Below are 18,298 nucleotides of genomic sequence, written 5' to 3' on the forward strand. Positions count from 1 at the left end.
ACATTCACAAAATAGTCCTTTACTTCTGCTGAGAAAGAGGAAGACCTTCTGAGCTAACCCCACTCTAACTCATGGGAGCACAAACTACAGGACCTAAGGTGGGATGAGCAGAGGGGCTGATGAAGAAGATGATGATGAGGGACACCTATAGTAAGAAACCTTCAGCTAGGAAAAGAGCGAGGGGATTTTAGAAAGTCCTTTTGTGTCCTGTGATAATAGGTAGTATTCCTGTCACTGTAGCACAGCTCTGCCTTGTCATATACGCCATACATCGCCCATGTTCCCCTGTCTGTCATGTGTAGAAACATCAATGATGATGCCCTGAAGAACAGTGGGCAGATTTTTTTCTTAAGTGAGTGTGATACAGAAATGAGCCAAAGAGCCTTTGGTCCATGATCAACTACTTGATCCTCAGTTTCTTCATGTTACCATTCCTTTGGCAAAACCCCTCCTTTGGCATAGAGTAGGTAGGGCTTTTTGGCTAGGAGTTTAAGACTGGCTTTAAAAATCTAAAGACGCTTTCATTTTCATATGCACAAATAGAAGGAACCAGTGTTCTGAATCAAACACATTGGTGGTATGTGTGCATTGATTTTCTTTCGACTCTTAAGTATTTTTTCCTACCATGAATACTTTGTATTAGGCATAAAAAAAATAATGGAGGAGATGCTGCTTCCTAAGCCAGGAAAAAATACTGGCAAAACAGCTGCAAGCCCGCTCACCTCTTCCTTTACTGTCAGATTCTAAATGTCTGTTTTGAGTCAAGATAGGATAAAATGCCAATTAAAGGGTTTCTGAAACCTCCCGATAACTGATTTCTCCTAAGCCTCTGAGAAAGAGAAGTGTTTTCAAATGTTCACAGTTAAAAATCTCATTTGAGAAATATCGTTTCTTCTAATGCTTCAGTGGCCAAGGAGATGTCATCCAAACTCTTTCTCTACCAAAGAAGCAGCCGTCTTTAGGCCTCCAGAGATGTCAGTCATTCAAACATATTCTCAAGGAAGACATGTCTAGTAGCACAGCAGCATGTTAAAAGTGGCTAAAAATGCATCAGTCACGAATAATCGTTAATATAACATCATTTTGCTGGTGGCAACTTGCAAACACTGCAGGGTTTAAATTAATAGCAATCCAACTAGGAAATGAAATCATTTATTATTCTTAAGAACCAATTTTATACATTTTATGCCTATGGAACTGCTTTCTAATCTTATTATTTAAAAAATAATGACCAAGACCCATTTATTCTTTTGCCAGGCATCAAGCTTCATAAAATATTGGTCTCAAACTGGCTCCAATAAGGCTCATTAGAAATATGTGCTCCATCTGTTTTACCTCAATGGAAGTTTTATAAAATGCAACCTCAGATAAATCAGTTAACAAGATGATATATTTAAGAGATTTGCTTGCTTATTCATTATTTTGTTTTATGTTGTTTTTCCTTAAAATTTGCAGTTAAAAGGTACCAAGGAATTGGTCGAGACCAATGGCCACAGCCATGAGGATTCAAATGTAGGTACTACAAACCTGGCATTTGCTCTTCTTGCTTGATGTTGGTTGAACACATGGGGATGTGGCACTTGATCTACAACTTGGAGGAAATCAGAAGCTCTGCCTCTCAGCAATTTAAGATTAATATATAGGGTTTGGCAAGAAAATGTGGTTGACAGGCACTGCTATTGTTAGCCTAGTTTATCAAATGTCAATTTAGAAGTATGGGGGCTAATCCCCACCATAAAAAATCTAATCTCAGTGAGTCTGTTTGAACTCTTAATATTTCCAAAACTGTGACTGATGATATAGTGGGAGGGAAATGGAAAGAGACCCGACAAGGTAATCAATTGTTCACTGCATGTATATTCATTAAGTTTGCCTGCCAGTGAAGGTGGTACTTAAATGATTGACATGCTGAAAAGATCTCAGAGCAAACCCCTTCTCTCAGAATAGCCCTTGAAATTGCACCTCTTTTCTGTTCCTCATCAAGAACAGTAGCACGGTGCATCCATCTTCTTGATAGAGAATAATGTGTGATGGTACAAGATCTCAGTTACACCATGACTTCCTCTCTTACTTTTCCTTGAATATCCAATTGTCAGAATGGAAACAAGTATTCTTTTTGGCTTGAAAGTTCTTTAGTCACAGATGGAATATTATACCATGTAGATCATTGCCTCTCCATATGTTTGATTTTGTCTTTTTAAAATCTCTCTGATATCTGTATGTATTTGATCATCCTCATCATAGAAAATGCTTACTAAGCAGTTCTTTTCACAGAACACAGAATTAGACATGATAATGAATGCCTGATTACACTGGAGCTAGGAGAAATTATATATTTCTTGTTCACTTTTGTTTTAATTATATACAACAGAGAGCCTAATATTCAGAGCATCAAAAAAAAAAAAAATCCCACTTAATCATTACTGTTCCTACCCAGCAGACATTTAACATATCATGTTTATTGAGGACTTATATGTTCATAGGTGCTCTGCTAAGTTCCAGGAGGACAGAAATGGGGATAACAAAGAAATATATGACTTGTTGTCTGCCCTCAGGGAACTTATAACAGAGCTAACGAATTAAGAAACACATGATATACAGGAGGTGATAAGCATGCAGGAAGTTGAGGCAGCTATGATGTGATATAGTCTGAAATCCAGACTTTGCTGCTTATCAACTGTGTCAGCTTGACAAGTTATTTAACCTCTCTGAGCTTCCTTTTCTCACTTGCAAAAAGAATGGCAAAGCCTATCTAAAAAACATGTCATAATATTGTAATGAGCTAAGGCCTGGTAAAACCTTAAGGTGGTTACCTATATGATTTCTTTGTGCTAGATAATCAAGAAAGGCTTCCTGGATCTGTGAGACTTGGGTTTGGCTTTGGGGAGTGAACAGGATTGAGAAAGTGGAAAGCCAGAGGAGGAAACCGTTCATACAGAGCTCCCCCTAGGCAATGTCGTGTGACATAGTTTGTCTTTCCACTCTAATATTCATGACCCCCATCCTTACCCTAAAGCCCTTCTTCAGCATCCTATCTTTGAGGGACACGTGGCTGCCACATTCTCAACCGAGACCTTCATATTCACTCCACATAGGGCCAGTCCCCCTATGGCTTCCAGGGAAGCTGCTCTCTGTGCCAGTAAGCCAAAGAAAGTGGCAGTGGGCCCCCATTTTCTAGTTTGTGAAATGGGGATGATATCTCCTACCTTGCCTTCCTTTTTTTTTTCTTTTTTTTTATGAAAGAAAGAAAGAGAAAGAGAAAGGGAGAGAGAGAACAGTCTTTCGCTATTGCCCAAGCTGGAATGCAATCTAAAAATAGGTATTAAAAACCTCTTTTATGCCGATAATTGTACTTAACAGTGGAGACAGGAAGGAATAAGGGAAGAAAGTAACAAACAAACAGCCAACCAATATTTCATTTAAATCTGTGAAATGCTATGCAAATGCTGAAGAGTGATTTACTTCCATTTATGTGGTCACTTTCAAAATAGGTATAATGTGATACTGAAAAAAAATGTGTGTTCTGTGGACCTGGGGTGAAGAATTCTATAGATATTCGCTGAGTTTACTTGTTCCAGGTCTGAGTTCAAATCATAAATGTCCCTGTTAATTTTCTATCTCGTTGATCCGTCGAATATTAACAATGTGGTGTCAAAGTCTCCCGCTATTATTGTGCGGGAGTCCAGGTCTCTTTATAAGTCATGAAGTACTTGTCTTATGTATCTGGGTGTTCCTATATTGGGTGCATATATATTTATGATCATTGACTCCTGTTGTTACATTGATCCTTTTACCATTATGTAATGTCCTTCTTTGTTTCTTTTAGTCTTTGCTACTATTAAAGTCTATTTTGTCAGCGAAAGTTACAACTCCTGGTTTTTTTTTTTTTTTGCTCTCTATTTGGTTGATGAGTCTTCCTTGAACCTTTTGTTTTGAGTCTTTGTGTGTCCTTGCTTATGAGATGGATCTGGATGCAGCATGCCGATGGGTTTTGAATTTTTATTCAATTTGTGTGTCTGTGTCTTTGATTAGGGCGTTTAATCCATTTAAATTTAGGATTAATATTGATATTTGTGAGTTTAATATTGTCATTTAAGGCTAGCTGGCTACTTTGCCCATTAGTTGATATAGATTCTTCATTATGAAGATACTCTTTACCTTTTGGTAAGTTTTTGGGATGACTGATACTGGTTGTTCCTTTCTGTGTGTAGTGCTTCTTTCAGAAGCTCTGTAAAGCAGGCCTGGTGGTGATGAAATCTCTGAGTGCTTGCTTGTTTGCGAAAAATTTTATTTTTCCTTCATTTATGAAGCTTAGTATGGCTGGATATGAGATTCTGGGTTGAAAACTCTTTTCTGTGAGGTTATTGAATATTGACCCCCCCCCCTTCTAGTTTGTAGGGTTTCTGCTAAGAGATCTGCTGTGAGTCTGATACGCTTCCCTTTATGGGTAACCTGACCTTTCTCTCTAGAATTTTCTCTTTTATTTCAACCCTGGTGAATCTAACGATTATGTGTCTTGGGGTTGCTCTTCTTGAGGAATATCTTTGTGGTGTTCTCTGTATTACCTGGAGTTGAGTATTGTCCTGTCTTACTAGGTTAGGAAAGTTTTCCTGAATAATATCCTGAAGAATATTTTCCAGCTTGGATTCATTCTCTTCAGGACATTCAGGTACACCTATCAAATGTAAATTAGGTCTTTTCACATAGTCCCATATTTCTTGGAGACTTTGCTTATTCCTTTTTACTTTTTCTTCTCTAAACTTGTCTTCTCGTTTCATTTCAATAAGTTGGTCTTCGACCTCTGATATCCTTTCTTCTGCTTGATCAATTCGGGTGTTAAAACCTGTGCATATTTCACGGAGTTCTCATATTGTTTTTCAGTTCCATTAATTCACTTATATTCCTCTTTAAAATGTCTATTTTTGTTAGGATTTCATCAAACCTTTTTCCAAGGCTCTTAGTTTCTTTACATTGGGCTAGAACATGTTCTTTTAACTCACAGAAGTTTCTTATTATCCACCTTCTGAAGCCTAATTCTGTTATTGGAATGCACTCATTCTCCATCAGGCCTTGTTCGCTTGTTGATGAGGAACTGTGATCCCCTGTAGAGGGAGAGGCATTCTGATTTTGGGTATTCTCAGCCTTTTTATGCTGGTAACACAGTAACATAGGCCCTTTTTGAAAAATTTTAAAAGTTATTACCATTCAATGGAAAAAGTAAAGGGAGATAATCTTTGCGGTCTTTGTCCCTTCAGTTGGAAAGTTTTCAGCTTTTTAAGATACCCATTTAGAGTCTATGATGTAGGCTTTGTAATCAACTCAAAGAAATGACTGTTGAGAGATGGGGGTTCTGACCCAGTAGGAGGGAAGAGCAGCACCTTGACCTAGGGTGGGGGAGATATTTGTGAAGTGACAGAGCCTGACAGTCCTTGCCAGTCACTGCAGGCCGCCACCTCCCTTCCTAGGCAGACGGCTGGTCTAATCTCAATCACTGTCTGTTGTGTCAGGGTTTCCCGGTTGGTGGATTATTCACTCATCCTCTTTTCTGTCTGAACTTTGTCTCTTTTTGGCAGTTTCCCCAGCACCTCTACTAGGGCATGTGAAAAAGAAGAAATAAAAATCAATTATTTTGCTCTCACATTAGAAGCACTAGCAAAATATTTTGCAAATGTATTCTTAAATGTCTGAAATGAAGTCTACATCTCATCTGAAGTTGCCACCAGCCTTGTGGTGGTCAAAAGTGATGAGGCCTTCATATCAGACTGAGACTATTTGAATCCATTTTGATTACTGAGTAGACGTGTGACTGAGGCAAGTTATTTGAACTTTCTGAACTTCACTTTCCTCATTTGTGTGTTAAGTGAAGCCATGTACATTAACAGCGAGCCTAACATATTCAACAAGTATTAATTATCTTTATGCATCAATAGCATTTAATATAGGCTGGGCGTAGAGGTTCATGCCTGTATTCCCAGCACTTTGGGAGGCTGACATGGGCAGATCTCTTGAGCCTAGGAATTCAAGACCAGGTTGGGCAATATGGTAAGACCTCATCTCTACGAAAACATAAAAATTAGCCAGGTGTGATGGTGCGCACCAGTAGTACCAGCTACTTGGGAGGCTGAAGCAGGAGGATCACTTGAGCCCAGAAGGCAGAGGTTGCAGTGAGCAGAGATCACACCACTGCACTCCAGCCTGGGTGACAGAGCAAGACCCTGTCTCAAAAACAAAAAAGTATTTAATATAGTTGAAAGGACTTTGGCAGGATACATTTTAAGGCACACAAAGTTTAAAGCCTCAGGCCCAAAGCCTATTGAGTGAGACAAATAAATTATTTTTCTTTACAATTATTTACATCTGGGGGCAGGAATTTTATGCACTATCATTTATTAATAACAGTTATACAGTGGACTGGTGCCAGCTTAGCTGGGTGTTCTTGTGAGAGCTGACAATTTTTTTTAAAAAGTGCTTTACTATAAAAGTAAAAAACAAAGTATGCTTGAAGCTTGCAAATTATAGAAAAGAGTACAAAGGTAAGGGAAAAAAAAAAAAAACCTAGGTATCTCATCACTCAGATAACCACCATGAACATTTTATTTTCATTTTTTCCGGTCATGTACATGTATATGACCAGAGGGAAAAACCCATAAATAAATACTGTCATCTTGTCTTCAGTTTTGTACCTTTTTGATTTTTCATTATATCATAAATATTTTTCTTGTCACCAAATGTTCCTCAAAGACATTATTCTTAATGGCTGTATGATGTAGATATGAGATAATTGAACCACACTCCTGTGTGTCGGGCATTTAACTTCCTGTTTTTGCTATTGTAAATAATTCTGTAATTAACATATCCATAAATCTTGGTTGCATCTCATATTTGTTTCTGGGGGATTCTGTATATTAATAGCTCTGTGGTGGAGTCTGGCAGGGAGCTTCAGACTTCTGGAATTGCCTGGCATTCAGGATGCTGGTGCGGCTGCTGTTCCCTTACAGTATCTATTAGTCGTCCTGAAGGGATCCACTAAAGGATATGTAGCATCGTGAATTTCCTCGTTTGTCTTAGTCTCAAGACTAATCTGGCTTATGGTCTGTTAGTATTACTTTTCTGTTGTTTTTATGTTTTACTGTGTACCACCAGAATCTGACCAACACATTATTCAGCATTCTTGAGGTCTCGAAACAGATACACCCTTTAAAAGCCCAACCCTGGCCCCTTATCACAAGATCTTCTGCAAATGCATGCCCGAGAGAAAAGTTTTCTGAAAGCAGATTTAAAACTGTTAGGGCCAGAAACTGAAGTCAACTGCAAAGGCCCTGCTCCCCAAGAGGACTTGCGCAACTCATGCTCACGCTTGCTGGTTTTTTTTTTTGTATTTAGAACTGGATAGATTAACAACAGGCAATTCAACCATTTAAGTGTAACCAAGTTTAAAACTAACCTTTATTCCAGTTCTTTAAGGATTTCAGTTGTTTCAGACCCAATTTTCTTTCCTGGAAAGCAAAGTTATAAATTTTCTTTTTATCTCTGTCTCTGAGCTATCTCCATGTCCCTAGGACTGCTGAATAACCAACCTAGTCCCTGGTAATTGTGTATAACAGATGTCAACATCTTAAATTATAAAAATAAATAAATACCATGGTCTTATCTTGTATCTTTTTTGATGACTTTCTTCCCAGCAGTATCACCACATATGATCCTTGCATGAGTGTGTTTGTGGAGGGGAAGGAGGCGGAGGGAGAACTGTAGGATCAGGTAGGAGGAATGAAATGCAGTGACAGCTTAAGCCAGCAATGTTTAGAACAATTTGGTCTAAAAGCTTTCCATGAATTTTCTCTCCTCCCGTCCTTGTTTCTGTTACAGGAAAGTTGCCACCTCACATTCCTCTATTTGCCCAATTCACACTCCCACACTGGGGTTAAAGAAACCATTTGCAATTTGTAAAGAGATTTAATTGGTGATGCTGAAGGTTGCCACTGTCAACCAGAACACCCTTCCCATCCACCAATAAAACAAAAACACGGAAGATAAAAGACTTTTCAGTTTTTCACGTCACCTCTGTAAGAAAGTAAATCCTAGGAGCTGTCTTTAAATCTGTCAGAGTAAAGACGTTAGGAGCGCATGGAAGAGATATGTGCAAAGAACATTCTTCAAGTTTAGTACAGCGCAGCAGAAGGCTATCGTTAACCATGTATTTTAATGATGTATGTGAGGGAACCTCCGCACGTGCTGAGTTCTCTGCTCAGTTTCTGAGTGTAGCTTCTACCCTTTAGGCAGGGAGGCATGAGAGAGAATACATGCTGATGTACCAAACAAGGTGAGAAAGAAAGACAACCTCTATGGAAGAATGGCACCATGTCTTCAAAAGGGAGAAACAACTCAGCTTGGATTCTTTCTTCCCAGAACTTGCTGCCTGGTCTTAAGGGCCCTGATCTTGAACTGGGAGAGGAGCAGACAAAACAGAAAGGGACAAATATAAGGTTGCACACCTCCCTCACCCCAACCCACCACTGTATCAAAAGGAAAATGAGCCTAGATCCACTAGGACTGAGCCTAGCAGACACCAACATGGGACCAAAGGTGTCGCAGCTCTTGCATTCTGCTCCATATGTTTCTCCTCCCAGCCTTCCTCCTCACTGCACTCGACCTGTACAGAGGCCTCATTTGTCCCCACACAGCCTGACATCACTTTCTACTCGGTACACCCACCAACACTCATTGAGGGAGGCAGCAGAGTGTAGAGGTTATGAACAGATCCGGACGTCAAGCAGCCCAGTTTCAATCTGGGTGACCCTGAGCCATACACTGAACCCCTGCACCTCCATTTTTTTCACCTCCAAAGTGAAGGTAATAATATACCTACCTCATAGGGTAACTGTGAGCCTTGCTTTGCAGTGCTGCTGTGATCAGCACATGTTTGACATTACTGTTACTCCAGTCTTGGACACTCTGGGCTAGGCTCTGGAGATACTGTGGTGAGTAATAAAGACGTGATTTCTGTTCCAACGTGGAGCTGACTCCCTGTCCTCATGCCTTTCACTTACCAAACTTGCTATCCTGTTTCATTCTATCAGGACTCGTTCTCTGCCTACAGGTCAGTATAACAGTGAATTGGCTTGAGGCAATTTATTTTTATGGTTCCAGCAATTTTCTGGAGACAAGACCTTTTTTGGAAGGATGGGCTCCCTGGTAGGCTTGGGAGGAGAGTCTGGTAGGAGTGGGGCACAATGAGTGGTACGGAGAACTTCATGGTCTCCAGAAAGCTCAACTGGAAAATCAGGAGCCTGTTTGTCTTTCCTTTAGAGAGGGATGGGCCTCTGTAGATGTCTGAGGTCACCTTTGCTCTATAGATGCCTATATCAAGAAGGTGGACTTCTCATGGACTAATATTTCCTTTGCCCTGTTGGATATATTACCCTGTCCACATATATGCTCATACCCAGAACTTGCTCTTTCCCTCTAGTTATAGCCCCTGTAACATTATTGCTTTTCTCCTGCCAATGCTTCCTTCCCCATCTCTACCCCACCCTGTCTCTATACCCGCTGCCCCCATGCATCTGCCTTCTTCCAGCTGTTTCACCACATTTTCTGCTGTGAATTAACTGCATGTGCTGCAATTCACTCTGAAACCCATAGTTCCATCTGAAAAAATCCACACACATCCCAATGTAGCACCCTTGAAAAAGTCAATAATTGCAAAGGGACCCTGTTAGGATATGCCCATCCCAGCATGTACAGAGCTCCAAAGAAGGATTAGAGAGGGAACTGCTGTCAAAAATGAACAGAAGCTGGCTCACGGTGAGTGCTCTTGTATCCAGTGAAGGCTCAAAGAAGCTTCCTTCCCAGACACCTCGATGCCAATTTACTGTGTTTCCACTGCTGGAGGCTGGGGCTAGAAGTTTGTCCTTTTTATAAGGGCAGGAGTTGGTGGTACCTACTTGGTCATTAATGAATTTGGAGCACGTAACAGTATTAGCAGGTTTAATAAAGCTGACAAATTGAGTTTAGAGAAGTGAAAATAACTTCTTCCTCCAGGCCAGGTTAGAGAAAATCAGGCAAAGGAAACAAATTTCAGTGCTGTGTGAAATGGTCTGACATGGGCAAGGATACCTGTATAGGTAAAACCAAGATCTGAACAAAAGTTACCCCTTGGAGACAGAATGTCCTTCCCCAGAAAGGTTCATGATAATCCTACCAGAGGTAACTGCAAAAGCAGTTGTTTAGAATGGAGAATGGTGACTTTTATAGAGCCAATATACATATAGATAAATACAGAAAAATACTGTTATACTTAAAGTACCACTTTCTTTTTGTAGAAATGTAGAAATGCAGAAACAAATAAAAAGGTAACCATTTGCCATCTCACCACTCACAAATTACTTTCCACTTCTTTGTATTTCTTTATCTTTGTTTACGTGCATGTATATACATTTTTACCAAGTTTATAGCATATAACATGGACAATTTTACAACCTATATTTCTAAATTTATCAATAATGAACATTTACTTATGTTATTAAATAGGTTTTAAAAATATATTTTATCTGTGCATAATAGATGCAGATGTTTTTAGGTATCTGTGATAGTTTCATATATTCATATAATGTATAGTGATCAAATCAGGACAATTGGATATCCATTGCCTTGAATGCCTTTCTTTATTCTGTGAGCACTCAAATTCTTCTCTTTTAGCTATGTTGAAATATATACAATAGATTACTGTTAACTCTTGTCAACCTACTAAACTATCAAACTCTATTCTAAGTGTATTCTTGTATCCAGTAACCAACCTCTATTCATCCCTAACCCTAACCCTGCCTGGCCTCTGGCAACCAATCTGCTCTCTATCTTCATAAGATACACTTTTTCAGCTCCCCTGTACTAGTGAGAACATGTGGTGTTTAACTTTCTATGTCTGGGTTATTTCACTTTACGTAATGACCTCCAGTTTCATGGACATGGGTCCGCTGCAAATGACAAGATTCCATTGTGTATGTATACCATGGTTTCTTTATCCATTCATCTGATGATAGACAGTAGGTTGATTCTATATTTTGACTATTGTAAATAGCACTGCAATAAATTAGTATATCTCTTTGGTATATTGATTTTCTTTCTTTTGAATATATACCCAGTAATGGGATTGCTGGATCATATGGTAGCTCTGTTTTTACTTTTCTGAAGAACCTCCATACCGTTTTCCACAACTGTGGTACCAATTTACATTCCCACTAACAGTGTACTAGGATTCCACTTTCTTCATATAATCACCACCATCTATTTTTTTTTTGTCTTTTTGATAAAAGCAATTTTAACTGGGGTGAGATGATATCTTACTGGTTTTGATTTGCATTTCTCTGATGATTAGTGATGTTCATCATTTTTTTTTCATATAACTGTTGGCCATTTGTATGTCCTCTTTGGAGAAATGTCTAGTGAGATATTTTGCCTATTTTGTAATCAGATTATTTGTCTTTTTGCTATTGAGTTCTTTATGTTATAAATTGCTTATATTATGGTTCTTAATCACTTGTCAGATGGAGAGTTTGCAAATATTTTCTCCCATTATGTAGGCTGTCTCTTCAGTTTGTTGATTGTTTCCCTTGCTGTGCAAACACTTTTTAGCTTGTTGTAATTCCATTTGTCTATTTTCACTTCTGCTGCCTGTGCTTTTGAGGTTTTCCTTTAAAAAAGCCTTTGCCCAGACTGGTGTCCTGGAGCATTTCCCCAATGTTTTCTTCTAGCAGTTTCATAGTTATGGGTCTTAGATTTAAGTCTTTAATCCATTTTGACTTGATTTTCACACATGGTGAGAGATGGCGGTCTAGTTTCATTCTTCTGCATACTATTTTCCTAGCACCACTTATTGAAAAGACTGTCCTTTCCCCAGTCTATGTTTTTGGCACCTTTGTCAAAAATCAGTTAGATAAAAATGCATGGATTTATTTCTAGGTTCCCTACCCTAATAGTCTTATGTGTTTGTTTTCATGCTAGTAGCATGCTGTTTTGGTTACTGTGGCTTCATAGTATATTTTGAAATCAGGTAATGTGATGCCTCCAGCTTTGTCGTTTTTGCTCAGGATTGCTTTGGCTATTTGGAATCTTTTGTAGTTTCATATAAATTTCAGGACTTTTTTTCTGTTTCTATGTAGAATGTCACTGGTATTTTGATAGAGATTTCATTGAATATGTAAATTACTTTGGGTAATATTGACATTTTAACAATATCAGTTCTTCTAATCCATGGGCATGGAATAACTTTGCAATTTTTTGTGTAATCTTCAATTTTTGCAGTATTTAATAATTGTCCTTGTAGAGATCTTTTCTCTACTTAAACTTATGCCTACACATTTTATATTTTTTAAGCTATTAAAAATGAGTTTGTTTTCTAGATTTCTTTTTCAGATTGTTTGCTCTTGGTATATATAAATACTACTGATGTCTGTATATTGGTTTTGTATACTGCAACTTTACTGAATTCATCAGTTCTAGCAATTTTTTGGCAGCATCATTATGGTTTTCTAAATATAAGATCGTGTCATCTGTGAACAAGGCTAATTTGGCTTCTTCTGTCCAATTTGGATGCTTTTTCTTTCTCTTGCCTAATTGCTCTGGCTAGGACTTCCAGTATTATGTTGAATAAAAGTGGTAAATGGCTATTCTCATCATGTTCCAGATGTTAGAGGATAAACATTCCATTTTTCCCCATCTAGTATGATGTTTAACTGTGTGTTTGTCATATATGGTCTCTATTATTTTGATGTATGTTCCTTCTATACCTGGTTTGTTGAGAGTTTTTATCATTAAGAGATGTTGCATTTTCCCGCATGCTTTTTCACCATCCATGAAATCATCACATGGTTTTCATTCTTGGTTCTGTTAATGTGATATATCGTGTTTACTAATTTGCATATGTTAAACCATCCTTGAATCCTTGGGATGAATCTCACTTGATCATGGTGAAAGGTCTTTTCAATTTGTTGCTGAATTATGTTTGCTAGTATTTTTTTAAGGATTTTTTTTATCTATGTTTATCATGAATATTGGCCTGTGGTGTTTGAACAGTTTGAATTGAATTACTGTTAGTTCTTATTTAAATACTTGGTAGAATTCAGCAGTGAAGGCAGCAGATTCTGAACTTTTCTTTGTAAGAGACTTTTTATTACTGCTTCAGGCTCATTACTTGCTATTGGTATGTTATGTCTCCATGGTTCAATCTTGGTAGATTATATGTGTCTAGGAATTTATCTGTTTCTTCTAGGTGTTACAATTTGTTGGTATATAGTTATTCATAGTAGATTCTAAGGATCATTTGTATTTGCTGTGGTATCAGTTGTTTTGTGATTTTTAATGACTGCCTAATATTTCATGCCACAGATGTACACTAATTTCTTTAATCAGTCCCTGCTGTGGGACTTTAAAATCTTATTTGTTTTTGCTGTCATGGATAATAGGCAATGGATACTCTTTGACAATGTATTGGTTAATCATCCATAATTAAAAGCACTTTATAAATAGGGAAGCTTTTATACTTGATTGGAATTTAGGAAAAGAGGAAGATTTCGCTGAATCTTTTTTTTTTTTAATAAAGCTAAGTCCCCTACTTGGGAAATAATGAAATAAACACCCCATAATAAGGGCTGGATATTACCACATACAGAAGATACTGAGTTCCTCAACTGGAAAGGAAAATAATCCAATAATATTTGCATTTTGAAGAGAAAGGCAAATTTTATATACTTCATAAATAATTTAGAAGAACAATACTCAGATATATTACTTGGGGTCTTCTGCTGTGAACTCTGTATCTGAGCCTTCTTTGTGGCCTAGGGATTATAGAGCCTGTGCTCTGTATGGACCTCTGACCAACATTAATAGCCATCCATACCCAAATGAGGCTTGTTCAATCTCTTGAGAAAACATGTCAGATCAAGAGTGATTAATTGAAAATGAACAAAATAAGTTCTAACCCAATCCAAAAATTAAGCTTTTATTTCTACTTATGGCCAAGAAATTTCAGGTAAGCTCCAAACCATCAACAAAGGATGCATATACAAACATACAGACATGACTTGCATGCAAGCAGGATCATTTTCAAGTCAAATAAGCCTAGAGTGCTCAATTACAGGATTCCTGCCTCATATGAGGTATGGCTTACCACTGCCTAATATCATAAGCAACAAGAAACAGGAGGAACATTCAGTAGCATCTATGAAAAGAATTGGGAGCCCAAAAGGTGGACAGAAGCAGAGGATTGCCCTAGTGCCTCATGCAGACAGCAGGGGAGGGGAGGAGCCTCCTTTCCTTCAGCACTTTCAGTTCCCACTGACATGGCATCAGGATTAGTGGTACAAAACCACCAGGAACAAGGATGCACCAGCAGATAAACTCCCCTTCCTCTTAGTTCTGTATGTTACTCAGGAGCCATAAGGCTTCCTGGACCTTTGTTTTTATGATTTACATTATATATATTTTATAGCACTTAGGTTCTGAGGTACATGTGCAGAATATGCAGGATTCTTGCATAGGTACCTACATGGCAATGTGGTTTGCTGCCTCAATCCTCCCGTCACCTCTATCTGGCATTTCTCCCCATGTTATCCCTCCCAACCTCCCTACCCCCTGCTGTCCCTCCCCTATTCCCCAACAACAGACCCCAGTGTATGATGCTCCCCTCCCTGTGTCCATATGTTCTCATTGTTCAACACCCACCTATGAGTGAGAACATGTGGTGTTTGATTTTCTGTTCTTGTGTCAGTTTGTTGAGAATGATGGTTTCCATATTCATCCATGTCCCTACAAAGGACACAAACTCATCATTTTTTATGGCTGTATAGTATTCCATGGTGTACATGTGCCACATTTTCCTTGTCCAGTCTATCATTGATGGGTGTTTGGGTTGGATCAAAGTCTTTGCTACTGTAAACAGTGCCACAATGAACCTATGTGTGCATGTGTCTTTATAATAGAATGGTTTATAATCCTTTGGATATATACCCAGTAATGGGATTGCTGGTTCAGATGGAATTTCTATTTCTAGGTCCTTGAGGAAGCACCACACTGTCTTCCACAATGGTTGAACTAATTTACACTCCTACCAACTGTGTAAGAGTGTTCCTGTTTCTCCACATCCTTTCCAGCATCTGTTGTCTCCAGATTTTTTAATGATCCACCATTCTAACTGGCATGAGATGATGGTATCTCAATGTGGTTTTGATTTGCATTTCTCTAATGACCAGTGATGATGAGCATTTTTTCATATGTTTGTTGGCCTCATATATGTCTTCTTTTGAAAAGTGTCTGATCATATCCTTTGCCCACTTTTGAATGGGTTTGCTTGTTTGTTTCTTGTAATTCTATTTTAACTTTGTAGATTCTGGATATTAGCCCTTTATCAGATGGGTAGATTGCAAAAATTCTTTCCCATTCTGTTGGTTGCCAGTTCACTCTAATAATTGTTTCTTTAGCTGCACAGAAGCTCTGGAGTTTACTTAGATCATATTTGTCTATTTTGGCTTCTGTTGCCAATGCTTTTGGTGTTTTAGTCATGAAATCCTTGCCTGTGCCTATGTCCTGAATGGTTTTGCCTAGATTTTCTGCTAGGGTTTTTATGGTGTTAGGTCTTATGTTTAAGTCTTTAATCCATCTGGAGTTAATTTTAGTGTAAGGTTTCAGGAAGAGGTCCAGTTTCTGCTTTCTGCACATGGCTAGCCAGTTTTCCCAACACCATTTATTAAACAGGGAATCCTTTCCCCACTGCTTGTTTTTGTCAGGTATGTCAAAGATCAGATGGTTGTAGATGTGTGACATTGCCTCCAAAGCCTCTGTTCTGTTCCATTGGTCTATATCACTGTTTTGGTACCAGTACCATGCTGTTTTGATTATTGTAGCCTCGTAGTATAGTTTGAAGTCAGGTAGTGTGATGCCCCCAGATTTACTCTTTTTGCTTAGGATTGTCTTGGCTATGTGGGCTCTCTTTTGGTTCCATATGAAATTTAAGGTGTTTTTTTTTTCCAGTTCTGTGAAGAGGGTCATAGGTAGTTTGATGGGGATAGCACTGAATCTATAAATTACTTTGGGCAGTATGGCCATTTTCACAATATTGATTCTTCCTAACCATGAGCATGGAATGTTTTTCCATCTGTTTGTGTCCTCTCTCATTTTCCTGAGCAGTGGTTTGTAGTTCTCCTTGAAGAGTTCCTTTACATCCTTTGTTAGTTGTTTTCCTGGGTATTTTATTCTCTTTGTCACAATTGTGAAAGGTAGTTCGTTCCTGATTTGGCTCTCTTTAAGTCTGTTATTGGTGTATAGCAGTGCTTGTGATTTCTGCACATTGATTTTGTATCCTGAGACTTTGCTGAAGTTGCTTATCAGTTTCAGGAGATTTTGGGCTGAGACGATGGGGTCTTCTAAATATACAATCATGTCATCTGCAAACAGAGACAATTTGACTTCCTCCTTTCCTAATTGAATACCCTTTATTTCTTTTTCTTTCCTGATTGCTCTGGCTACAACTTCCAATACTATGTTGAATAGGAGTGGAGAGAGAGGGCATCCTTGTCTAGGGCTAGATTTCAAAGCAAATGCTTCGAGTTTTTGCCCATTCAGTAATATATTGGCTGTGGGTTTTTTATTTTGAGATACGTTCTTTCAATACCTAGTTTATTACGAGTTTTTAGCATAAAGAGCTGTTGAATTTTGTCAAAGGCCTTCTCTGCATCTATTGAGATAATCATGTGGTTTTTGTCTTTGGTTCTGTTTATGTGGTGGATTATGTTTATAGACTCGTGTATGTTGAACCAGCCTTGCATCCCCAGGATGAAGCCTACTTGATCGTGATGGATAAGCTTTTGATATGCTGTTGCAATTGGTTTGCCAGTATTTTGTTGAAGATTTTTGCATCTATATTCTTTATGGATATGGCCTGAAGTTTTCTTTTCTTGAGTTTCTGCCGGGTTTTGGTATCATTATGATGTTGGTCTCATAAAATGATTTGGGAAGTATTCCCTCTTTTTGTATTGTTTGGAATAGTTTCAGAAGGAGTGGTACCAGCTTCTCTTTGTATGTCTGGTAGAGTTCTGCTGTGAACCCATCTGGACCTGGGCTTTTTTTGGTTCGTAGGCTATTAATTGCTGTCTCAACTTCAGCCCTTGTTATTGGTCTGTTCTGGGTTTTGACTTCTTCCTGGTTTAGACTTGGGAGTGTGCAAGTATCCAGGAATTTATCCGTATCTTCCAGGTTTACTGGTCAATGTGCATAGAGTTTTTTGTAGGAATCTCTGATGGTAGTTTGTATTTCTGTGCAATTGGTGATGATATCCTTTATTGTTTTTTGTTAGATCTATTTGATTCTTCTCTCTTTTCTTTTTTATTAATCTGGCTAGTAGTCTATTTTGTTGATCTTTACAAAAAACCAGCTCCTGGATTTATTAATTTTTGAAGGGTTTTTTGTGTCTCTATCTCCTTCAGTTCTGCTCTGATCACAGTTATTTCTTGTTTTCTGCTAGCTTTTGAGTTTTTTTTATCTTGCTCCTCTAGTTCTTTCCATTTTGATGATAGAGTGTCGATTTTAGATCTTTCCTCACTTCTCATGTGGGCATTTATTGCTGTAAATTTTCCTCTAGACACTGCTTTAAATGTGTCCCAGAGATTCTGGTACATTGTGTCTTTATTCTCATTGGTTTCAAAGAACATCTTTATTTCTGCCCTCATTTCATTGTTTATCCAGTTAACATTCAAGAGCCATTTGTTCAGTTTCCATGATGTTTTGCAGTTATGAGTTAGTTTCTTAATCCTGAGTTCTAATTTGATTGCACTGTGGTCTGAGAGACTGTTTGTTATGATTTCCGTGTCTTTTTCATTTGCTGAGGAGTGATTTACTTCCAATTATGTGGTCAAATTTGGAGTAGGTGTGATGTGGTACTGAGAGGAATGTATATTCTGTGGATTTAGGGTGGAGAGTTCTGTAGATGTCTATTAGGTTTGCTTGGTCCAGATCTGAGTTCAAGTCCTGGATGTCCTTGTTCATTTTCTGTCTCATCGATCTGTCTAATATTGACAGTTAAAGAATCCCACTATTATTGTGTGGGAGTCTAAGTCTTTTTGTAGGTCATTAAGAATTTGCTTTATGTATCTGGGTGCTCCTGTATTGGGTGCATATATATTTAGGATAGTTAGCTCTTCTTGTTGCAGTGATCCTTTTACCATTATGTAATGCCCTTCTTGTCTCTTTTGATCTTTGTTGGTTTAAAGTTTATCAGAGGCTAGGATTGCAGTTCCTGCTTTTTTTTTTTTTT

General features: G+C 38.2%; 1 protein-coding gene across 9 annotated transcripts in view; it reads left to right on the forward strand.

The window, feature by feature from the left end:
• The window catches only part of ENOX1 (ecto-NOX disulfide-thiol exchanger 1), a 619,238-nt gene that overhangs the window by 533,975 nt on the left and 66,965 nt on the right, over positions 1-18,298 (forward strand). For 8 of the 9 annotated variants that reach the window (XM_037741173.1, XM_017536114.2, XM_037741174.1 and 5 more), the window contains one exon: positions 1,456-1,512. The exons of the other annotated variant lie outside the window; for it this stretch is intronic. In XM_037741173.1, the coding sequence (XP_037597101.1) occupies positions 1,456-1,512 (57 nt within the window). The remainder of the gene's footprint in view (positions 1-1,455; positions 1,513-18,298) is intronic. 9 annotated transcript variants of the gene reach the window in all.

This window comes from Cebus imitator, unplaced genomic scaffold (genome assembly GCF_001604975.1).
Source record: "Cebus imitator isolate Cc_AM_T3 unplaced genomic scaffold, Cebus_imitator-1.0 Scaffold96, whole genome shotgun sequence".
Classification (NCBI taxonomy): domain Eukaryota; kingdom Metazoa; phylum Chordata; class Mammalia; order Primates; family Cebidae; genus Cebus; species Cebus imitator.